Here is a 25,229-nt window from a genome sequence, read left to right on the forward strand (position 1 = left end):
TTATATTGATATCGAACTTTCAAAACTATAATGCACGGGAAAAGTGAGCATTGACCAAACTTTCAGAAATAAATCAAATACACGGGATATGTTATCATTGACTAAACTAACTTTGATCTACAGGACAAGTTGTCATTTATAAAAATAAAAAAAATCATGCTAAAACGTTTAAACTATTTATAAATATCATCACCTCAATTAAATTCTACACTGATATTGAACACTTATCAACTAAAAAGCATGAGATTAGTGGACATTGAATAAAATTTTGTAGATAACTGAAATGAATTGGAGAAGTGGCCATTGAATAAAATTTCAAAAGTAAAGTAAATGCACGGGATAAGTGAACATTGACTACAAGTATATTAATGATTCAATAAATCTAAAATATAATTTTTTGCTTATAATAGTGATCGAAGGAAATACGCTACTAAACATATTTTAGTAAACTAACCTGAAATGCATGAGAGAAGTCTGCATTGACTAAAATTTCAAAAGTAACGCAAATGCACAGGATAAGTGGTCGCTGACTAAACTAATTTTGATACACGTTATTTATAAAAAATTGTTTATGCTAAAACGTTTTTGCTATTTTGTTTGTCACTTCACTTCAATTTTATATTGATATCGAACTTTCAAAACTATAATGCATGGGAAAAGTGAGCATTGACCAAACTTTCAGAAATAAATCAAATACACGGGATATGTTATCATTGACTAAACTAACTTTGATCTACAGGACAAGTTGTCATTTATAAAAATAAAAAAAAAATCATGCTAAAACGTTTAAACTATTTATAAATATCATCACCTCAATTAAATTCTTCACTGATATTGAACACTTATCAACTAAAAAGCACGAGATTAGTGGACATTGAATAAAATTTTGTAGATAACTGAAATGAATTGGAGAAGTGGCCATTGAATAAAATTTCAAAAGTAAAGTAAATGCACGGGATAAGTGAACATTGACTAAAATTTTGTACATGACTCAAATGCATGGCAGAAGTGTGCATTGACTAGAATTTTAGAAGTAACGTAAATTCACGGGATAAGTTGTCATTGACTAGATTAACTTTGATACACGAAACCATATGTTATTAATAAAAAAATTGTTCTTGCTAAAGCATTCATGTTATTTATAATATCCTCTCACTTCAATACTATAATGATATTGAACCCTCATGAACTAAAATGCGCATGATAATGTTGCATTAACTAAAATTTCATAAACAAATGAAATGCACGTGATAATTTGTCGTTGACTAAACTAACCTTGATCTATAGGACAAGTTGTCATTTATAAATATTGGTCATGCTAAAACGTTTAAACTATTAATAATATCCTCACCTCAATTCAATTCTACACTGAAATTGAACCCTTATCAACAAAAATTCACGAGATAAGTGGACATTGAATTAAATTTTGTGTTATAACTAAAATGCATAGCAGTAGTGACCATTGACTAAAATTTCAAAAGTAATGTAAATACACACGATAAGTTGTCGCTGACTAAACTAATTTTGATACACGGTAATTCTATAATGATATTGAACCATCGTAAACTACAATGCACATGATAAATGAACATTGACTAAACTTTCAGAAATAAATCGAATACACATGATAAGTTGTAATTGATTACACTAACCTTGACCTACATGACAAGTTGTCAATTATAACAATTGTTCCTCCTAAAATGTTTAAACTATTTAAAATGTCATCACCACAATTCAATTCTACAATGATATTGAACACTTATTAACTAAAAAGCATGATATAAGTGGATATTGAATAAAATTTTGTAGATAATTGAAATGAATCGGAGAAGTGGCCATTGAATAAAATTTCATAAGTAACGTAAATGCACAAGATAAGTTTTTGCTGACTAAATTAACTTTAATACACGGAACCGGTTGACATTTATTTAAGATGGTTCCTGCTATAATGTTTATGCTATTTATAATACCACCTCACTTCAATTCTATAACGATTATGAACCTTGATAAACTAAAATGCACGAGATAAGTGAACATTGACTAAAATTTCAGAAATAAATCAAATACACGGGATAAGTTGTCACTGGCTAAACTAACACTGATTTACACGAAAATTTGTCATTTATAAAAAATTGTTTTGCTAAAACATTTAAACTACTAAGAATATCATCACATCAATTCAATTCTACAATGATATTGAACACTTATTAACTAAAATGCACATGATGAGTGGATATTGAATAAAATTTCTTAGATAACTGAAATGCATGAGAGAAGTCTGCATTGACTAAAATTTCAAAAGTAACGCAAATGGACAGGATAAGTTATCGTTGACTAAGCTAATTTGATATACATTATTTATAAAAAATTGTTCCTGCTAGAATGTTCCTGCTATTTGTAATATCACCTCACTTCAATTTTATAATGATATTGAACCTTCAAAAACTACAATGCACGAGATAAGTGAAAATTGACTAAACTATCGGAAATAAATCAAATACATGAGATATGTTATCATTGACTAAACTAACCTTGGTCTACATGACAAGTTGTCATTTATAGAAAAAAAATCATGCTAATATGTTTAAAGTGTTTAGAATACCATCACTTCAATTAAATTCTACAATGATATTGAACACTTATCAACTAAAAAAGCACGAGATCAGTGGACATTGAATAAAATTTCGTAGATAACTTAAATGAATTGGAGAAGTGGCCATTGAATAAAATTTCTAAAGTAACGTAAATGCACGAGATAAGTAGACATTGTCTAAAATTTTGTAGATGACTGAAATGCATGGCAGAAGTGTGCATTGACTAAAATCTTAGAAGTAACGTAAATGCACGGGATAATATCACTTCACTTCAATTCTATAATGATATTGAACCCTCATAAACTAAAATGCACATGATAAATGGGCATTGACTAAAATTTCATAAATAAGTCAAATTCACTGGATAAGTTTTTCCTGCTAAAACATTTAAACTATTTATAATATCATCACTTCAATTCAATTTTACAATGATATTGAACACTTATCAACTAAAATGCACGAGATAAGTCGACATTGATTAAAATTTTGTAGATAAATGAAATGCATGGGAGAAGCGAGCATTGACTAAAATTCCAAAAGTAACGTAAATGGACGGAATAAATTGTCACTAGCTAAACTAACTTTGATAAATGATTATTGTACACATGACAAGTTGACAAAAATATTTTAAATTTTTATAAGTTGATATGTTTTTTAGGAAAAAAATTATATAAATTGATATTATTAATGTTTAAACCACCAAATAATTTTTTTTGAAATCCTATAAATCGTTCACACCATGAATAACATTGACAAGTTAAGAAATAAATAATAAATGGTATAAATTCATAATAATATCGACATTTTATATATTGTAAAATTCATAATGATTAACTTTCAAATGGTATAAATTTAAACTGTTTACAAAGACATAATGACGAATTCAAACTACTAAAATTCATCCCCGACCAACCAGTACCCGTGCGGATGCACGGGTATGTTACTAGTTCTTTTTAAGATACTCCTTAACACAATATTCTTCATTTTTTCAGGAAAAAAAAAATAAGAGTTCTTATAGTTCCATGATCATTTCAAAATGAGTATGCTGTAATATGAGATATTTCGATCCTTGCTAAACAACCCAGACATTCTGAAGTTCCCAATCACAGACAAAGGATGAAATTTTAACAAAACGCTGATATCTCCATAGAATTCCAAGAATTCAGAATACGCATCTTGGTATAGCACAAGTTGCAAGAATCATCTTTATTCACCAAATACACAGTTTATATTGCAAAAACGAGATCATTTATGTTCAACGGATCGACTCCACTACAATAAGAAAAAACAATATTTTAGAGAACATGCTTCCTAAAGGACCAAACATACATCAAACTCCTTCTATTACCAAGCTCTTAAATCAAACAATGAAAAGTGGATACTTTAGACTTTTTTCTATAATTCAACATCATATTCTTAATAATGGCTATCTGTTGTAAAACAAAACGTTCCCAAAATATCAATAATTTGATTTGAGAAATTGATCACTCGTGGTAACCTAAACAATACAAGATTTTCAATATAGGTCCACAATATCGATCATAGTTCAGTTAGAGAGCTAAAGAACACCAAGGAGTTTTAAGCAGGAGGTCCAAGGATAACTACCAATTTAATACTCCCTCCGGTCCTATTTACAAGAGAAATTTGAGTCAACAAAAGTTGATGTATCTAGTTAAAAATTCAGTCCAAATACATCAACTTTTGTTTACCCAACTTTCTCTTATAAATAGGACCGGAGAGAGTGTAACATTTTGCCAATCCAAACAAAAGGAAATCGCCATTATAGTTGGCTTTCGAGAGATCTACAGCTGCAAATGTGGCCGCATCAGCCATAGCATCTGCAAATTTTCACACATCAGTGATTGTGATTGCATTGCAACAACAATCACAATTTGAAACTTTGCTAAACATTACACCATTAACACCATATAAGCAACTTTGATCACCTGGTCATTAAACAATTCAAGGTTTCAAACAATGGTACACAACAACAATTACATTTGTAGCCTATCAAATACTGGCTCAGACACGACCCTAACACGTAGACATCGGTAACAATCTTAAAAAACAAGAAAGGAGCCCCGTGTTGATAGTGTTAGACTCTCATAAATGCATCAATCATATTCACTTACAATTTCACACAACATAGAAGAACACGTCGCAATTGCAACAGCAGTTCAAAACCTTACTAAACATAACCACCATTAATCCGAATAATCTAACCATTAACCCATTCACCAGCATCAGAAGCCAAAAACCCAACCAAAGGAGCAACATCTTTAGTCTCACCAAGCCTCCCCAACGGCGACTCATCAATAATCCTCTGCACCTGCTCCTCCGTTCTCCCTCCAAAAAACATCTCCGTCGCAATCGGTCCCGGCGCAACACAATTCGCCGTAATCCCAGTTCCCTTCAACTCCTTCGCTAAAATCTTCGTCATAGTCTCAACTGCCGCCTTCGCCGCAGTATACACCGCAAATCCCGGTCTCAACGCCGCAACCTGCGACGACGAAAATAGTATTATCCTCCCACCGCCACCGCGCTTCAGTCTATTAGCGGCCTCACGCGCGCATAAAAATGCACCACGCGCGTTCACTCCAAAAACGCGGTCGAAGCTTTCTATTGAAGTGTTGGCAATGGATGGATAGGTGTCATCAATGACTCCGGTGCAATTGATGAGGACGTGGATAGGTAAGTTGAAGAAGCGTTCAGCGGAGTCGAAGAGGGATTTGACTTGAGATTGATCGGAGATGTCGGCGCGGATGACGGTTGCTCGAGGGAGGAGGGAGGTGGCGTTGATGTCGGAGGCCAGCGAATCGGCGGAGAGTGAGTTGGACGAGGAGTGGTTGATGACGATTCGAGCGCCGAGTGAACTCAGGTGAAGAGCGATTTCGCGACCGATTCCGCGGGATGATCCGGTGATGATTGCGACTCGGTCTTGAAGAGGAAGTGGCTCAGCAACTCGTTCCGGTGTTGTAGCCATTCAGTTAACGGCTATTGGTTTCACTTTGCTGGGTGAAGTGAAGAGTGCACACACTGGTTTTTATACTCCCAAAGGTCCTATTCACAAGAGAAATTAGCGCTAACAAACGTTGATGTATCTGTTTTTAAAAATTCAGTCCAAATACATTAACTTTTGTTGGTCTAACTTTCTTTTATAAATAGGACCAGAGAGAGTAATAAGGAAGGTGCATGTTACACGAGATAAATTTGTTGGATTAATTAAAAAGCTCAATTATCTTTTTAATTTTATAATTTATGCACATATCACGTTTTGTTTTCAATAAGAAATTTATTTTTCTTTTTTTGATAAAGGAGAAATTTGTTTTTTTAAACAACCAAGACTATTCTTGTTGAAATAGATTCAATTCAAATTTCAAAGACTTGAGTTTGAGTTTTACTACCTATGTGCGAAATGAACTTTATAGATGAGTAATATGGAAGCATCTTTCTAAGGTTCTTTGAGTCTTTTTAGTACTTGTTTGCTTATGCGTTTTGCAATCCACGTTTTAAGGAAAACCACGGCAACTCACCACGTTGACGCAAAAGCTTCAAATGCTAGCATATTGAAATCACGACAGTTTTTCTTTAGAAATCCCGTTTGACGTGCGTTTTTAGTTCCAAACTCTAAACCAAACAGGCACTTAATCATGGTAAGCTAAATTTTCATTTCAGCAAGGTTCATTTTCAAAATTAGAAATGTAGTTAGGACCAGATATTGTGTTCTTCAAATATTTCAATCTTAAAATTCCTAGACAAGAAAATGAATACAGTGTCATTAACAAGAAAAACAGTTTATCTTACCATCTCGATGTGTGTTTGCCTTTGCATCACAACACAAACACACGAAATTTGCGGCATAAAAACATTAAGGAAAGAACATCATGTATGAGATAAACACCACAAAGCATAAATTATTCTACATTATGGTTCATGACTGGATCAATGATCATTAGGAAATGCTACCAACTCTTCTGCACAATTTTTGGACATTTCAAACATGAACTTTCCTTCATCGTACCTATTGTGAATTCAATTGATTTGTACTCCCTCCGGTCACATTTATAAGCAAAAAACACCTTTTTAGGTTCATTGAATAATTAATGTATCCGGTCACATTTATATGTTAGATACATTAGTTATTCAATGTACCTAAAAAGGTGATTTTTGCTTATAAATGTGACCGGAGGGAGTATTGTGTTAGTTATGAGTATCTTACTATATATGTGAATATCTGAATCATGTCTTGATTCAATACAAAAGTGAATTCAATCAATACGAATCTCTAAGGTGTACCTATTGCGGATATGAAAGCACCTAAAGAGCTCGAAAAGAGAACATTTTTGTATACAATACACCAATAACAAATAGGAAGAGAGGAATACATATGGATACTCAACAAATAACGTCTCTAATACATAACAAAACTTATCCAAGGATAGAGCTAAAAAGCTAGGATAGCAATACATAAAATTGGCTGTTCAAACTCTGATAAAACCACGACTCTAATTAATGACCCCAATTTGACAGCATATTCCAGTAGACTATTAAAACATATGAGAAATTAAGTTAGCCACAATAACAAGACTGAGGCGTTCGTTTTGTAAGTAATTCCATAATTGCATTTGCGTATGTATTAAAAAAAAGCATTAAAAAAAGTACTTTATTGGCTAATGCAATTATGGATGCATTTACAAATCTAGAGTTTCACTGTGTCAGTCTTGCTATTATGGCCAACTTAATTTAGGTGAAGAAGTATTGTTCTTGACTAAAAAGATCCAAATATACTCAAGAAGTAGTTTATTTTATGTAATCCTCTAGCATTGGTTGAAAGCAGTTGATGACAGTATTGATATATTTTACCTGAGAAATAGGACATACAAAACATAAGTGCTTCGTGATTGTGAATGTATGACCATATTAGAACCCCATACCATACATGCACACCAACAAATGCATGGTTCATTGCATACTAGCACGCCCTCACCAGTTTAATTAGAACTGCAACTATGCGGAAGAAAAAACGAAAACAATGTATGCAGCAGAAATGTCATGCTTCTTGGACTTGGTGAGTTGTAGTGATGCAATATGCTAGTCACAAGACAGAGACCAAGTTTTTTACAAAAAATAAATAAATAATACAAACCAATCTGACTCAAGCATCATTATAAGAGTCCTGGTATCTGGGAGTTGGGACATAAGACTATCTAAAGAAAACTCATCAAGTACATCATAGAGGTAGACACTATTTTGAGAACAGTTTAATCAGTATAATAGCTGATGGAGATTTTAAGTAGAAACGAAGGTTTTCGAAACCATAACTCATTGGCATATTCAAAAGTTAAAATTAGGAATTGAATGAATTCTTTTTTATATATTTTAAACCATCTATAATAAAGAAAAACATTCATACAAATGCCACCTACAACTACAAGTTACATGTTCACATTTTCCCTGAAACAGGAAACATCGAGGCTGAACAATGACAGCCAGAAGGTCGCTAGTGCTTAAATGTATTGACCCCAATTCTGCAATTTAGCCTTGAGTCCAGATTTTGAATTCCACCATATTCTTCAGCATCTTTACCAGAATGAGGTGACTTCCAATTACACCCTTTTAGGCATCATAGTGCAGTTACAACTTACAAGTCACAACAAAATTCTCACGAGTCAATAATATCTTTTGGGGTTTTGCCTATCCAAGATACCACCGAGATTGGCCAAGGCATCGTTAAATTTCCGGATCTTGAGGAAACCTCTGATCATAGATGTTTCCCTTTCCGACATTTGCGCTTTCTCCATCACCATATTGATGAGTTCAATGAGACTGTCCTCCATTGATAAAGAACAAAGCCCTTCCGCCAAAAAACCAAATGATGGAAACTCTGGCAATATTCCTTTCTCCAACATCTCAACTGTAAAATCAACAGCCTCTTGTATTGGTCCTCCACCATTACACAGGCCACGGAAAACGATTTTGTATGTTATAGCATCCGGTGGATCACTTTTTTCCATCATTTCTCTGAAAAGTCTCATTCCTTCTTTAGTTCTCTTCCTTCTGAATAATGCTTGAATCACAGGGTTATAAGCATGAGGAGTCAAGACTATACCTTTCATCTGGACCGATCGAAGAAGCTTACTTGCAACATCTAATCTACCAGCTCTACATAGTCCACCGATAAGAGTGCCATACGTAACGATATCCGGTTCACACCCATTTGAAGCCATAGTTTGCACAATATCAGCTGCTTTCTCTATATCTCCAACTCTGCAGAAGTATGTAAGCAATGAATTATACGTGAATTTGTCAGGCTTTAATCCTTCCATTATCATCTGATCCATAAGTTGAGAAGCTTCTTCGACTCTCTTGTTTTTACAAAGACCGTCGATAAGTGTGTTATACGTTACAGAACTTCTCGACACCCCGAGAAGTTCCATCTGATCAAATATCTCCTCAGCATCTTCAATCCTCCTGCTTTTACACAAACCATCTATCAAAGTGTTGTACACCACCGCATTCCTAGCACAGCCACTCGACTCCATTTCTTTCAACAGCATCAATGCTTCTTTAAGCCTCTTTTCATAACATAAACTGTCGATCAATATACTGTATGTGAACTCGTCAGGTTTACACCCTTTGGTCTTCATCTCCTCAAACATCTCCATCGCAATATCTCGGTTCTTACTCAAGCATAGACCCTGTATCAAAGTATTAAACGTACAAACATCCGGCAACAACCCTTTGCTAACAAGAATTCGGGCAAGATCAGTGGCAGCTTCAATTTCATTCTCCTTACACATAGCGCTAATAAGTGTATTATAAGTTACAGTATTCGGATAACATTCTCTCAAAATCATTTGTTGCAAAATTTCTATTGCCTTTTCAAATTCACCTAACTTACACATTCCAGATATCAACGAATTATAAGTATACACATCAGGATCAAACCCTTTCTCAATCATAAAATCCACAATATCCAAAGCATCGTTAACATTCCCAATTCTACAAAACCCATTCACCAAAGAATTAAAAGTAACCTGATCAGGAGAAAACCCTTCCTCAGAAACCTCCTGCACAAACCTAAGGGCTTCCTCAACACGACCTTCTTTGCAAAAACCATTCACCAAAACATTCACAGAAACAGTTGTAAGCAAACAACCATACCCCACCATTTGTTTCTTCATTTTCAAAGCACCATTCAAATCACCTTCTTCAATAAAACCCTGCATCAACGTGGTGAAAGTTTTCTCATCAGGCTTCAATCCGTGATTTGCCATTTCCTCAAGCATCAAAATTGCAGGCCTTAATTGATGTGCTTTACACAAAGCCTTAATCAAAACATTAAAAGTTGAAACATCAAGAACAATACCCTCATTAACCATCTTCGAATGAAGCATTTCAACTAGTTTAAGCTTATTATCCTCAACCAAAGCATTGAGGGCAATATTGTAAAAATGGGTATCTCGTTTAAACCCTAATTCATTTTCCAATATCTTAAGCAAGTCTTCAATTTCATGGAAATTGGTAAAACTTCGGATAAGGGTAACGAAAGTGGTGGCGTTTGGGACGGAACCAGAGGATTTGAGTTGTTTGAGAAGGGTTGTGATGGAATCAAAGGAAGAGGATTGGGTGAGTTGAAGAAGGGTTTCATTGGGAGGGAGGGGATGGTGTGTTGTGGAGGAAGAGGGGGTGCAAAAAGTAGGGAATTTGAAAGTTGAATTGGAAGAGAAAGATAAGGGGGGTGTTGGTGTTGAATGGGGGTGTGGGTGTGGGTTTAAGGAGCGAGGGAAAGGGTGAGGGAGAGAGTGAAGTGGAGAGAGTAGTGTCATTGAGAGAGTATTACAAACATCAAACATGCGTGAGGAGAAGAGTGGATAGTGAAGTGGAAGGCAATGGTAGTTTGCTGGTGAAGTTGGAGCGGTAGTGGTGCGGCTTGAGGATGAGGATTAAACAAAAGTTGAAAATCTTTTACCGCTTGAAATTAACTTGTCCATTTTATTGAATTCTCAGATTTGAACGTCATTTATTCCTCTATGCCTATTCAACAACTCATGTCTCATTTTATTTTTTTATCTAAAAAAAAACTCATCTTATTTTAAAAAAAAAAGTCTTCTAACGAATATTCGGATCATTCTTTAAGAATTTTAAATTAAAAGATGGAAAATGTTAACTTGTAGAAACTAAATATAGAAACTTTTTATTGAAAATTGTATATTCAATATATTAAAAGTTTGAAATTTTGTCTTTTCAATACAAAAGTTACTTTTTAATTCCATTTTTAATTTCTTAACTTGTCTCTTTAGAGCACAAATTAACATGACCCTTAAAAGATTAGTTTTTTTAAAAAATAAATGCTTCAATTTAGAATACACTGAATATATAGTTTGAAGTTCTTAAACAGTGTGTGAGAACAATCATTAACATTTCTTTTTCAAAAAGCAACTCATCTTTTATTCGTCTCTCTTTCTAGTTTCTACCATGTCACTATAGTGATGGTATAACACAGTGATAACCACTCAACTTAATCATTCTTTCTCGCCTAGAAATAGGAAAAAGAAAATATTTGAGGCGCAAAAGAAATTTGCAAGGACTTTATGATCAGATAAACTTGAGCAATTTAATCACTAATTAATAATAATTCAGTATTAGAATGGTGGTGGGGTTTAACATGGGAAAGGGGAATTGTTTCCCACCATGGGAAAGTTTTTTATGACCATTAGATAATGTAAGGAACATAATATTGTCATAGTCTTTCAACACTAGATTATTTTTACATTGTCTTCCATCATCCTTCTTTTTCCTCCATGTCTCTACTCACCCACCACCACCAACAACAACCTCTCAAATTCCAGCTATTGACCACCACTGACTCCATCTTCATCACGTTGTTCTTAAAACACCCAGTAAATAAAATTAAAGAACAATTAACATGAGATACCATTGCAGATTTTGTATGATTGTTTTTAACTTAATGTTTTCTTCATTAATGTTCGATTTTGTTTTCCTATGAACAGACAAGATTCTGAGTGTTATAATCCAAAAGTCATATAATTATTTCATGAAACACAACAAAATTTATTTTCGATTTTTTACTTAATTTTTTGTTGAACAATTAAGTTACAAACAAAACAAGTTAATTCATAGGAAAACAAAATCAAAACCATTGCCGTGAGCAACTTTTGATGTTTGTTTTTAACTTGATTTTTTGTTCATTAATGTTCCCACACTTTTTTATTCTTAGACTTGGTGATTTTTATTTGCATGTGTTTTAAGGTTCTTGCAAAAAAGGCCAAGAATCAATGTGTTTTTGAGTTTATGAATGTTACCTGGAAAGGCTTTGGTAAAACATGGATTTCAGATCTCTGCAAAATTTTGGTATCCATGGGTTGAAGACAATATGAAAGAGAAAGAAAAAAAATATAATACAGGCAGTCTATTATAAAATATGTACACCTAATTAATCTAATGGTCATAAAAAACTTTCCCATGGTGGGAAACAATTCCCCTTTCCCATGTTAAACCCCACCTAGAATGGTTCCTTCACAGGCGGCGTTTAGCCTGGGAATGGGGAATTCTTTCCCACCATGGGAAAGTTCCCTTTCCCAGGACAGGTGGCAGTTCCCAACCGGTTAGGAAAAAACTGAAAATAAATTTTTAATGTTTTTTTTTTCCTTCTAGTGGCACCCCCCATTTACTTCAGTATTCTTTCACTTCGTTTATTCCTTTCCATAACTCACTAGTAAAAATACCCGTGCTAACGCACGGGTACCTGTTGGGGTGGACGATTTTTACAGTTAAAACTTGAATATATGGTATTTTTTATAAATAATTTTGATAATGATAGTTTAGATATTGATTATTTATTTATTTAAAAGCAAAATATATGATATTTGTATATAAATATTGTCTTTAATTTCAAAATATTTAATTGAATTATATTTAATTAATTTTATATATGATATTCAATTAAATGTAATTCTTTTTCAAACTATTTTATATAAATTGAATTGTTTTAAAATTACATGGTCTCATTTTTTTATATTTATCATTAACAAATCTTGGTCCCGTGTTTTTTTTTTAATTTATAAGTCACAAATTTTGGTCTCATGCTTTTTGTAAATTTATCATTCAGAAATTTTGGTTCCCTTTTTTTATATTTATCATTCACAAATTTTGGTCCGTATATTTTATATTTATCATTCATAAATCTTGGTTTTGTATTTTTTATATTTATCATTCACAGGTCTTTGTCCCGTGTTTTTTATATTTACCATTCAAAAATCTTGACCCCGTGTGTTTGTTATATTTATAAGCATGTGTTTGGTTTCATTTTTAGAGGGTAAGAGTGATTCTAGAGGTTGTATAATTGATTATATGATGTTTGGATGATTTAAAGTAGAATTGATTTTGCTTGTACAATTGATTCTACTTGAAGCTACAATTTGTAGTTCTTTGCTTCTACAATTGATTTTACCCTTAAATTATTCTAAAATTTATATCAACAACAAAATAGCCCGAGTACTATAATTATTATAAACTTTGTATCAACGATAACATGTCCCATGTATCAGTATTAGTTTAGTCAGTGACAACTTAACCCGTGCATTTAAGTTAATTGTGAAATAGAATCAGTCAACGTTTTAGTGCATTTTATTAATGCCAGTTTGTCTCGTGCATGATAGTTCTATTTAATTGATGCCAACTTCTCTCATGCATTTTAGCAATGTCTGAAACTTTAGTATATACCCATCTTATCCCTTTCTTACATTGTGTAGACTTTTTTATATTGTATAGATTTCTAGCAACAACAATTTTTCAAGTGTATAATAATTATCGACTTATATAATTTTATAATATGTTTGCTAACTTATCATGTGCATAATAATCGTTTTAAAATTTATCAGTGACAAAATGTTCTATGTATAAGTGTTATATTTAACTATTTATGATTGATAACTATTTAAGTTAATGTCCAATTTTTCCATGCATTTTAATTTAATCAATGTTAACTTCTCTTCAGCATTTTAGTCCATGAGGGTTCAATATTATTGTACTTGACTAAATCGAAGTGATGTGTTATTTTAAATAGTATAAACGTTTTATTGTGAACAATTTTTTATAAATGACAACTTGTGTTGTGTATAAAAGTTAATTTAGTCATTGATAACTTATCCTGTGCATTTAAGTTACTCATGAAATTTTTATCATGTGCATTTTAGTTATTTACGATATTGCTCATTTATCCTGTGCATTTTAGTTGATTAAGTTCAATATCATTGTAGAATTGGAGTGAAGTGATATTCTAAATAATATAAAAGTTTTATAAGGAACAATTTATTATAAACGACAATTTGTTTTGTGTATTAAAGTTAGTTTAATCAGTCACAATTTATCAAGTACATCTGAGTTAATTTTTTACAATATGTATTTTTTCATTAGTAATATGGAATTATTTTTAACTAATTTTTTAGCGACACATATTTTATAAGGGTAATGGACTAATGATATATATCCTACATAAAAAAGTTTTTTCTATTTACGTTACTGTGAAACAGATGGTTTATTTCCTTGTATTTATATGTGACTTTATTCTCATGTTTATATTAAAGTTGTTCGATGTATCAAAGTTAGTTTAGTTAGTTGCAACTTATCTCGTGCATTTCAGTTATTTCTAAAATTTTAGTTAATGTCCGCTTCTCCCATGCATTTCAAAGTTATCTACAATTTTTTTGTCAATGCTCACTTATCATGTGCATGTGAGTTATTTCTAAAACTTCTAAAGTTATCTAAAATTTTAGTTTAATTTAATCAATGACAATATAATTGTAGAATTGAAGAAAGGTGATATTCGACTCACTTTTTAATTTTGATTAAGTGATCACAACCATTGATCAAGAGTACACATAATATTTAATTTACTCCTAATTGTAAATATCCATATCAATTTTTTCTTTCCACACTTTCACTACATTAGCCATTTCAATTTAAAAATTTATTTTATTTAACATAATTGTTCTTTTAATAATTTAACCCAATTGTTACTATTTTTTTTTAATAAACCTAATTGTTACTATTGTACAGTACAGCTGCCATTTTTCATTTTTCTTTGTCTTTTCGATCCTCCACTTGTAAGCTTTTTAATTTATCTCTCTCACTCTCTTTTATAATAATTATTTTTACACAAACACTTATTTGTTCATTTTATTCTCTCTCCTCACCAAATGAATCTGAGAAGTTCTCTCCTCTAAACAACCCTAGCCGCCAAATCACTATTCACAGCCTCCACAATCAACCTCCGACTGCTCCGTTTGAGCCACGTTCACAATCTTAACCTATTCTTTTTCTTATATCATTCATTCTATTTAATTTATTTTCAGATTAGATGGATTTATAAACATCTCAACCACCACCTTCTCTGATAGATGTCGGCCAACATAGACCACCGTTTGAAAAATCATCACCATAAAAAGACTCTCCTCCATCTCCTCTACAAATTCCACAAAGAAGATCATAATTTGAAAAATCTTTTCCGTCGACCTCCGCGCCGGAAATTGCAACCGCCGGTGTTATTGTCTCAAACTTGGGTTGTCCATGAGGTCATGTTTTTTTGTGTTTTTTAGATCTGATACTATTTGATAAAAAAATCTGAGTTGAACAATATTTTTCTTTGCAAAACAATTTTTTTTTCCCTTCTTTCAACATTCACTTTCTGTTATTATTTTTTATGATTTAACAACAATTTCAACTCAGATTTTTTATTTTAAAATCCTTTTTTTTTTTGAAGAAAGAAATAAATATTAATTCACTTCTTTTTGAAATATAAATAAATAATATATACTTCAACTAAGAACATAGATTTTTTTTCAATCCCAAATTGTTATGGTTAAAAAATTGCCCAAACTGATATTAAACCATAGTGTTAATACTCTCTAGTAAGTCAGAATACCAGTAGCTCATCCCTCTCTTTTTCATCGTTTTTTTGTTATGTAGCTTTGATATGAGATATCAATGTTTGTTTCATAAAACCGCAGCAAACAAAATTCTACAATTTCCGGTTTATTACTTCCTCTCTACATTGATATCTCATCTCACACCTCCCTTACCTGTCTTTCCTGTCAGCCAAAGAAAAAACATTAGACCTACAGACAAGTTAGCATGACAGACAGAGAAGACATAAATGATATATTTTCTAATGAAGATGTTTGTTACCTGTTTTTTCTGATGTAGATTTTGCTTTTGTAGATCTATTATTTTGCAGATTTTTGTTGTTGTAGAGATAATTGTAAAATTATGTTAATCTATAAACAGATTTTGAAACAATTAAACTAATCATTTTTGTTGCTTTTGAAAAAATTAAACTCCTTTATGTAGTTTTTTTCTTTATTTCTTCATAACAGTATATAATCATAAAAAAACATATACAAATCAAACTCTCTTCCCTTTGTTTCTCCATCGTTTATTTAAGGATGTCTTTCTTTGTAGTTTGTTGAAGTGAAAAGAAAATCAATTGACTTTCCTGCAATATATCATATTTTCAATTTTATTAGCAACATACAAGACACTAATTCATCATTTCCAGCAATAAATTAATACTTAAATGGGTTATTTATTTTGTTGAGGATTCATGTACTAAACTAATTAGTAATTCTCATCATTTACTTATTGATGTCTCCCTTCTTTGTTTGTAGTTTGCTGAAGAGACAAGAACTCCATTCACCTTCCCTGGAATAACATTTGTAGATCAAAAAAATTTAGTTGAAGATAAATACAAATAATGAAGATTAGAAAAAGGAGGAGAGGTACATGTTAGATAATGAAAAGAGTAAATTTTGACATCAAATGCCCATGTAGATCTGATAAGTTCATAACTTTACTGTTACTCTCTCAGCTATCACACATACATATAAGTTGGTTCTTCTCCATCTTCTTTATTGTTTTCCCCTTTTATCTTCAATGATTCTTCCATAAAATCATAACAGACAAGATTGCTACTTCTTTTGATCTTTGTACTCATCTTTATTTTCTCGTGCTTTTTTCATTCTTACTCTTCCATGGTGATATTCATCATCTTTATTTCTTGTCTATTTTTCTGTCCAAAAAACAAAGGAAAAATTGTGCAAGAACATCAGTATTTGTAGAAGATTGAGTATAGTGTAAAACTTTATTATAGATCTGAAATAATCTATTTATTATAGTTTGAATGTGAATGATTTTTTGTATTTGTCATGTTATGCAGCTGAAGAAAAAAGTAAACTCTTAATATGATGATATGAAGGACAAAAAAAATGAAGACAATTTTACAACGGAAAGGAAAAAGAGTTCACCTTACCCATGTTCTTCATTTATGGGTCTTCTTCGTCAATGAAAAAATTGAACATATCCTGCAAAATAAGAAAAGAAAATGAAGATTAGAAAAATGGAGATGATGATGAAATATAGATAAGAAAGGGTGAGAGAAAGAAGAAGAAAGTTGTAAGATTATTGAATCTTATATAAAAGTGGGTTGAGAATAAAATGAGTTTGAATTTGGATTTCAAATTTTAGAGCCAAAAATTTGGAGTAGGGAAGTGTGAACTTTTGATTGAAAAGGTTTTCTGACATTAATTTTTTCACTGTGATGACAATGTTAAAGTGAGGCATGAGAAGAGTAGTTGAACCAAAAGTGTACTTTGCAATTTCCCACCAAGTTTAAATTTGGTTCAGTTTAGTTAAGATAACATGTCTTTAGTTAGCTACATGTGTGATAAAAAAGCAAACCAACATAGCTGTATAAGTTACATGACATCATTATCTTTCAATGAGGTCACTTAGTTACAAAGTAGAAATTTTAGACAACAAATACCCCTTAATGTGGGATGTGTCATTTAAAGAGAATGGGGCATAAATTTATTTTCCACAACATACTCTTTTCTTATATTAAGAGGGATTTCTTTCCCTTCCTTCCAATAGCTACACTGAAGGTCTGAAACATAACAAATTGCAAGAGAAAGGCTTAGCTGAAGAACAACCTCATCATTGGTTCTTCATATGCACTTCAAACAATATTCTCTCTTGTCAATTGCAGAGGTTGTAGACAAAGTTTGAGTTGAATCAAGCAATACCCATTAGATCTGTTACCGATCTCGATCTCGTCCGACACACAAATCAAGGTACAATTTTACATCCTTATGTTGATGAATTTTCGATTTGAAACAGAAATGGTGATGATATTTTGTATTTGCCCCAAACCTGTGTCTTTTAGATAATTCAATTTGGTCAAATTTCCCAACTAAGTCCATATTTGTATTTGAATAGGTACTGCTTGAGGATGCCATAACTTTGTAAATTTACAATTGAACAAGGAAGGAAGAAAAAGGATTGCTGAGAGTTTCTATAAGTATGCAAAGGAATATCAAAGGTTCTTTGAAGAACACGAAGAACCCATAAAATTTTTTTTTTTTTTTTAAACAACACATAAAAAAGTATGAATAAATGAAAAAGAAATTATATCACAAGTGTTAATGTAGAAAGAAAACAATTAAAATAAATTATAAAATGTTGGGAAAAGTGTTAACGTAAAAAATCAAATTGCCAGGCTATGACTTGTTTAAAACAAAAATAAAAAAATCAAACAAATAAAAAATTGTTGTTTAATGGGGTCCACCGCCGTGGTTCACAATACCAAGCAAAAAGTTGCAACCATTACCAGGTCACAAATCTTAGCCATTCAAATAAAAAACTATTAAATCTATGGTTGTGGTTCAACTTTCCCATGATGGGAAAGAACTTCCCTTTCCCATACTAAACCCCACCTCCTTCACACACTCATCATTTTTTACCATGTTTGTTCAATTTCACGATTAGATTAACATCTTCCATATTTCAACAGAACTTACATATTAATGATGTATTTTAGTTTCCCACATGTGCACTTTATGACATATAATCCAATTCACTATATTATGATAGTCAAATCTCTTTGCTAAACCCAACTTTTGATGATACTAATAATACAATATGATATCTTACTATACAAATGCAATAACAAATTGCTAGCAAACCCTAGCAAAACCCTAGATTAATTTGGCTTTATTTACTGAAATTGCCCCTTCTTTGGAGCCAAAGTGCAAGCCCATGTGATAATTCAAATTCAAACTACTCAAAAGCTGCCACCAAAAGTTGGTCAATTAGAAACAAGTACAACTATTCTTTGATATGATACTCCACCGCCCCATACAATTAGCCAATCAGGTTTAGAGGGTTTGCAAGCTAACAAAAGCAAAATAAACCAATAGGATATCACTCAAAACAGAACTTTCTTCTTTCTCTTTCTTTTCTTACAACGAGTCAGAGCTGCTTCTCTCTGTAAACATAGCTCCTTCTTCCTCTTCTCCATCTCATCTCCAAATCCATTTTCAATTTTCCCTTCAAAAATCTAAACTTTCTCTCCTACTCACTACAAAGTGCATCGCCGGAGACTTTGAGACCGCAGCTGCCCCAATTCATGCGATGGACTCAACCTAAATGCTTCTTTTGAATTCAACATCCAAGTCTCAGCCTCACAATCTTTTCTCCGTTTGGAATCTCACGCTGATCGAAGATGTCAGGCCGTTTTTTCGAGCAAGTTCATCTCAAACTGTTGAATTCTCAATTTCAATTATTCATTTGCTTTTGACATTGAATCAAAGCTAGGTTATATAATCATTTCTCATATCTTATTTATTTTAATACTATGAAACTAGAGTTCAAAACTTTGAATGGTTGTTGATAAAACTGAATTAAGAGTTGTGTTGTAATTCAATTAGTTACGCTGTGCTGTCAATAATGGGCATCGATTGCAGTCTAATTTTCTGGCCTGTTTTTAATCTCACACTCCTACTTTTCTCTGTCTTCCTTTTTCAACTTTGTTGGCGCTGAACTCATTGTCTGATCCATAGCTCTGAGTTGAGGTGGTCACAACGAGTCAACCTATTACACTTTGCATTGGGATAGCATTTCGGTGACGATTCGATTTTGATCGTTGAGGTAACTCTTATATATGCTTCTCTTATGATATCAGTTAACTCCCTGTGAAACTTTGAGAGCAACTGAATCATTTTTTTGTTTGGTTTTGTCATTGTGAAATCATTTGATATCAAATTTGATTTTGTAGTTTGATTTTTGGATATGGTGTTGTTTGTCCGCAGTGACAGAGAGTATCAGAGAGGAGACGAGATTGCTTGGTATGCATTAATGATAAGATTACGAGGAATGAGTAAAACATAGCTACTGCTTAAATTTATGACAGATTAATGGAGATAAGTTAATTAGGTTTTAACTGCACATTTGATGATAATCTTGCTTTTGGTGTAGAGTTTGTTGATGTTGATGTTAGAATTTTGATTTGATTTATGGCAGATAGAGTGTTTTGATTGCACACAAACTCTGACGAGGTGTATGAAGTAGCTGCCAAACCTGTAGTGAAGGCATCCATGAAAGAGATTTCAAAATCATGGAAATGGGAATGTTATGCTTTTAGATGTGTAAAATTTTGTATCATCTATGAGTCATTAATTTTGATAAAAGCTACTTTGCATTTTAGCTGGGCCATCCAACAAAATCTCAGCTTCATTCACACATGATAATCAATCTATACAGGTTTTCGATTTCCATATCTCCTTCTTTTACAATCATTTGATTTTTTTTCTCTTCATTTTCATTATTTCAGTGGATTGATTCATTCTCCAAACTTTGATTTATCATTATTGATATTTTTGGAATTGAATTGAGATTTTAAATAGTAGTTCTCCTAATTTTATTTATCTTGATTGGTTCTCTTGGTGGTTTTGACGAACACGTTTGGACTTTAATTTCTATCTGGCCATTGTTCTTGATCATACTCTCAATGTTGAGCGCTCTAAGTGCATCACTAAGATGAAATCTTTTTTTTTTTTTTTTTATGTTTTATGTTAGGACTTCATTGTGAGCATTGTACAATCACTTATTTTTCTCTTAATTAATTCATGATTATTTCAAATTAACTGTTTTGAATGTATGTGCTCATGTTGCAGGATTGAGAAGAAAGGATTGATTTGTCAGCCATGTGCTTCTGTCATGATTTTGGAGCATCTGCAATACTTTCGTGCACTTGATTTTAAGCGATTTATATTTAAGGTTTGTTCTTTATAGCGTGGTTCTATTTCTAAATAAAACTTCCATGTGTTTGTCTTTCGGTTCTTTGGTTGTAGGTTGTTATATCACCAAGTGAAATCATTTCAATTGGTTTTGTACATCTTCATATGAGGTTTTTTTTTCTGTTAAAGAAATACAAAATGACCTCTGTTTCCTTCATGATTTGCTTTGACAGTTCTGTTATGTGTTTCACCCATTGATTTGTTGTATCTGTATGCACCCTTTAATTATGTAATACACGAGAGGCGTGAGATAAAGGAAAGATTTACATGAATTTTGCTAAACTTAATCTATGCAATTGAAACCTTAAAGGTTGTGATACTATTTGTTGACCAAATCTGATTGCCTACAATTAATGATTAAACAAATCTCTTCAACTATTTGTTGACCAAACCTGATTGCCTACCATATTAATTCTAAAATTTGAGACATAATAAAAGATGACATTAACAACCTGACTCCTAATTTTGAAATTATAGGAATTGTTTGTCATCAATTAAAAGTAAAGGACATTCCATACATTTTGTTTGAGATTGAATACATTTGGGCATGCTCATGGTGCGTAATCTTTCAGAGAGCTTTTTCGTTCACATGTTTAAACCGAACAAGTAAATTTTATATGTAAAATATGGCCAATTAATTGATTTTAGACCAAGTAGCAGCATGTCCCTCATGGTGCAAAAGTTGTTATAGTATGCTTTAGCTTCATGTAATGATTAAGAATGGTAATTGAAATAAAGACCATGGTGTTATACATTTCACCTTGATCTTTTACTACTCTTTCAATGGTAATTGAAATAATGACCATGGTGTTATACATTTCACCTTGATCTTTTACTACTATTTCATGTCTACTCTCCTCTTTGTAATCCTTTTTTATTTTGATTTTTATATGTTGTACAAATCCTTCTTTTGTGTATATATAATTCACATGCGATGCTTTAAAATCACATGAATAGGGGATTGGAAGGGTAGCATACAAGTTTCACTTTTAATCGCTTAATGGTATGTAATAGGAACTTTCGTTCAATTTGACCAACATGGGGTTTGAGGTTAGTAGCTAAATTACAAAACCTGTTTGAAGATTTCTTTTTAGAATAACTTCCGTATCAAATGAGAACTTCACTGTACTAAACTTATACATAGTTTGGTTTCAAAAACATAGGATTATTTTTTGTATGTGAATAATCAATGAATGTTTTGTAGCCATCCAATCTTTTATATGCCAACGATAACATAATATGTGTGATTCTATTAGTTGGATTGAAGTGTGTTAGTCATTTAATAAGGTATTAAGTATGGTACTAAGATCTTTAACCCAATAGGAATCCTAAGGCAAACCTTCATTTCTTTTCAGAGTTGCATTTTAAGCTCTATGTACTAATTATTTTATGTGATATGTGTAGTGTTCTTCATCTTTTATGTAGTCTATTCTCTTCATTTCTTTAGTAATCCTTTTTTTTTTTGGGGTATTATTTTGAGTTTGTTTTATCTTTATGTTGAACATACATATGGTTAAGGGTTTAGAGGTCCTTATGGAAGCATATGATTGTTGAATGAAATAAAAGATTGTAGTTATATTATATAGTCCCCTGCATACATAAAAAATTGTTTAGCATCCTTTTTAATCGATAGCTTTTTCTGCTAATCAGATTACCTGCTGAAAATTTTGAACTAAAGGTGGTATAAGTGAAAACAAAATTTCTTTGGGATCCCTTTTATGGTTGATAGCTTTTCATGCAACATTTATAGGTGCATGTGTCCCTTTTAATTATTTAGGTGGGAAGCACTCCTTGGTCTGATGAGTTTATTAATATGAATTTGTGTCCATAGGAAAATCAATCTTCCACATGTCCTTAAGATATGTTTGTTTTTGTTATATATTCAAGATTAAAGATGGGTTCTGCCATGTAGTTTAATGTATTTTTTTTTTTTTTGAATCAGCATGTCACAATGGAGGTAAACGAGATTGTGGAGGAAGTAAAAGTGTTGTCTTGGAGGTGGATGATGGATCGAGTTAAAATGCCGGTCTGTTTGTTTTATGAGTGGAGGTGGAATCCCAGGGAATGCCTTAAGAGGTAATCGAGTAGTGTCTTATTGGGGGGTGTCATGGCTGTTTTGGTTTCGGCTGTTAGCTGTTTTCAGTTTGCTGTCAGCAACTGTTTGGTTGCAGGTCCGTTTTTTGGCTGGTTCGGGTGGGTTTGGCTGTTTTGTTGCGGCTGTTAGCCGTGAGTATGCTGCTTTCAGCAGCTGTTTCTGTGCTGGCAGCCTGCTGTCATCTGCTGTTTTTGGGTTTTGATGGTCTGTTTTTGCTGTTTAGCAGGCCTGCTATCAGCCTTGGTTGTGGTTTTTGGGTGAGCAGTTAAGTGAGAAGTCTGGGAGGTTTTATATCTTCAGTTGGTACGCTGGTGTTCTGTTTTTTTGGCCTTTTTCGGGGATCCGGAACTTAGTTTCCGGTTGGATTATTTAGGGGCGGTTGGTTTTTAGGTTCCTCAGATATACAGAATTTTTGGGTAATCCTTTGTGGTGTTCCGCATATATACGGCACTTTTGTAATCGTTCCTCTTTCACCCTTGATTTTTGTGTGTCTTAGACAAGCTGGGTTTAATAATATTTGCAGTTCAAAAAAAAAAAACCTGCCTTGGATCAAACACCTTTCACCTTGACAATTTGTCTATTACCTTCTTTGCTAATAAGGCTTTTGGACCGGTTTTCCTTTACTTTGTGTTTTGGTCACTATTAGAGTCTATTGGAGAAATTTTTCTCCTCAAATTATTAAATAGATGATCAGTTAGTTTGTAGTTATCTTAATAAATAATAACGAGGTTACAAAGTATTTATTTCTCTATGTTGTGGTCCAATGATTTCAACCAAGACACAAGTATTTCATCACTTCTATATGGTTGTTTACTCATTATCTGCACTATTTTATGAAGGTAGTGTGGCATTTGAGAACGAACAGAACCTCAGAACCTGAAATATACTGAGCTTAGACCGTGGCTTCCATGGACATGGAAAATGAGGAAGAAAAAGCACTATATGTTAGTGTGCTCTACGTAGATAATGTCTCCCAGTTTCATATTATTTAAAGTTACAACATTCTCTCATTACCACAAAAGAAATTGTATAGTTTAAGAAGAAAACTCTTATGTAATTGCAGTTGACATTAGTTATTGGTTGAGAACCATATCAAGACTTGCTTTAATCCAGTTGTATCATTTTTTTATATTTGAATTAATGCCATCAGAGTTAATTATTCTCATAATTCTAAGTTCTGACCAGATTGCACTAGAAAAAATTTATGGTGCTAATTTTAATTTTCATTCTAACAACATCAATGTATGGTACTGATTGATCCTTACAAAATGCACACTATTGTATTGTTATTTTTGTATGTACGCTTTTTTTGTATAATAGTCTGAGTTTTTTTTTTTTTGTTGATAAATTCATTATTAGCCGAGAGGGAGGTTGCCTAGCTTTTTTTTATAAATTCCAAGATAGCAGCACTTTGATGTAAAAAATGTTCCTAATAATCATTGCCAAATATCTATAGTTAAAGTATAATGCTCATACCAACGACGACAGTATCCCATTGTTGTTTCATTTGTTATGACCATTAATAAAAGTTAGGGAAAATCACTTAGTCAGTTGGTGTCTATCTTCCGCAGTCGGTCTTTTCACATGGGCAATTATATGTTGCTATGTCAAGAGTTACATTAAGAAAAGGGCTAAAGATATTGTTGACTGGTGATGAGTGTCAGATACAAATCTAACCTCAAATGTAGTGTACAAAGAAGTATTTCAAAATGTTCGCTAATTAATGTTGTTGCTACTTATTATCTATTCTAATGACGCTTCGAGTACGATCTCTTTTTGATTACCATATTTTGTTGTTTTTTATGTCAATTAACCATGCATTTTTCATATATACATGTTGGGATCATCGTTGTCCCGTGCGAAGCACGGGTTTACGATCTAGTAGACACATAATAAAAGTAAATGATACTATAATTCGATCCACTAAATAAAATTAAAAAATGCATGTTCACATACACAAACAAACATATTATAGCACATACTAGTTTATTACAGACATTAGTTTTGTTGAATAGTAAAAATGCAACCTCTCACTTCACGCTAGGTTTATTAAATAACAAATCATTTTAATCCAAGTTTTAGGACTAAAAAAATAGCCTTACGTACATGCTTTACTTACCAAGTAATGTAATCGAAAAATTGCTTGGTCTTCCACGGTTGGGGAGATTTTTTCATTGATTCACTTAGCTTTAAGAGAACAGAAGGTAAGCAACAACATTGACAGATATAAAATAATACGCCTACATGAATGTGCCCAAGGTGTCAAGATGTTTTTCGCAATCGGAATCTTTGATATTGCACTATTGCATTGGGTTGCATTCAAAAGAGAAGTGATGTTTGTACAACTCTTGTGACATCTATTTTTCTCCTTTTTTTTATTAGACAAAA

At 32.4% G+C, this 25,229-nt stretch overlaps 1 protein-coding gene, 2 long non-coding RNA genes and 1 pseudogene across 17 annotated transcripts; 2 read left to right on the top strand and 2 right to left on the bottom strand.

Annotated features, from left to right (window-relative positions):
- Positions 1–4,523: 4,523 nt before the first annotated feature.
- On the bottom strand, positions 4,524–5,621 carry LOC146956210 (NADPH-dependent aldehyde reductase-like protein, chloroplastic pseudogene; annotated as a pseudogene). The gene has a single exon (XR_015019691.1). The product of XR_015019691.1 is annotated as an NADPH-dependent aldehyde reductase-like protein, chloroplastic pseudogene (transcript).
- Positions 5,622–7,941: 2,320 nt separating this feature from the next.
- Positions 7,942–10,603, bottom strand: MEE40 (Pentatricopeptide repeat (PPR) superfamily protein). The gene has a single exon (XM_085727524.1). It carries the CDS (start codon positions 10,448–10,450, stop codon positions 8,264–8,266), a length of 2,187 nt encoding a protein of 728 aa, XP_085583650.1. The 5' UTR covers positions 10,451–10,603; the 3' UTR covers positions 7,942–8,263.
- Positions 10,604–14,781: 4,178 nt separating this feature from the next.
- LOC146956212 (uncharacterized) lies at positions 14,782–16,763 on the top strand. Of its 2 annotated transcripts, none has more exons than XR_015019706.1 (2): positions 14,782–15,190; positions 16,283–16,763. It is a non-coding gene; the product is annotated as an uncharacterized LOC146956212 (long non-coding RNA). The 2 variants fall into 2 exon arrangements; XR_015019703.1 differs by having other exon boundaries at positions 14,782–15,794; positions 16,283–16,613.
- Positions 16,764–18,874: 2,111 nt separating this feature from the next.
- On the top strand, positions 18,875–24,009 carry LOC146956213 (uncharacterized). 13 transcript variants are annotated; one of them, XR_015019747.1, is made up of 8 exons: positions 18,875–19,265; positions 19,511–19,598; positions 19,760–19,795; positions 19,971–20,210; positions 20,624–20,726; positions 21,704–21,796; positions 22,689–22,822; positions 23,681–24,009. It is a non-coding gene; the product is annotated as an uncharacterized LOC146956213 (long non-coding RNA). The 13 variants fall into 13 exon arrangements; XR_015019740.1 differs by lacking the exon at positions 21,704–21,796; XR_015019744.1 differs by lacking the exon at positions 21,704–21,796 and having other exon boundaries at positions 18,875–19,197.
- Positions 24,010–25,229: the final 1,220 nt, after the last annotated feature.

The sequence above is a fragment of the Medicago sativa genome, chromosome 1 (genome assembly GCF_051527215.1).
Source record: "Medicago sativa cultivar Bolivia chromosome 1, Bolivia_mono, whole genome shotgun sequence".
NCBI lineage: Eukaryota > Viridiplantae > Streptophyta > Magnoliopsida > Fabales > Fabaceae > Medicago > Medicago sativa.

What these genes read in the sequence shown, in the direction of transcription:
- MEE40 (XM_085727524.1), bottom strand. Translation starts at nt 10,450, where the DNA reads ATGTTTGATGTTTGTAATACTCTCTCAATGACACTACTCTCTCCACTT.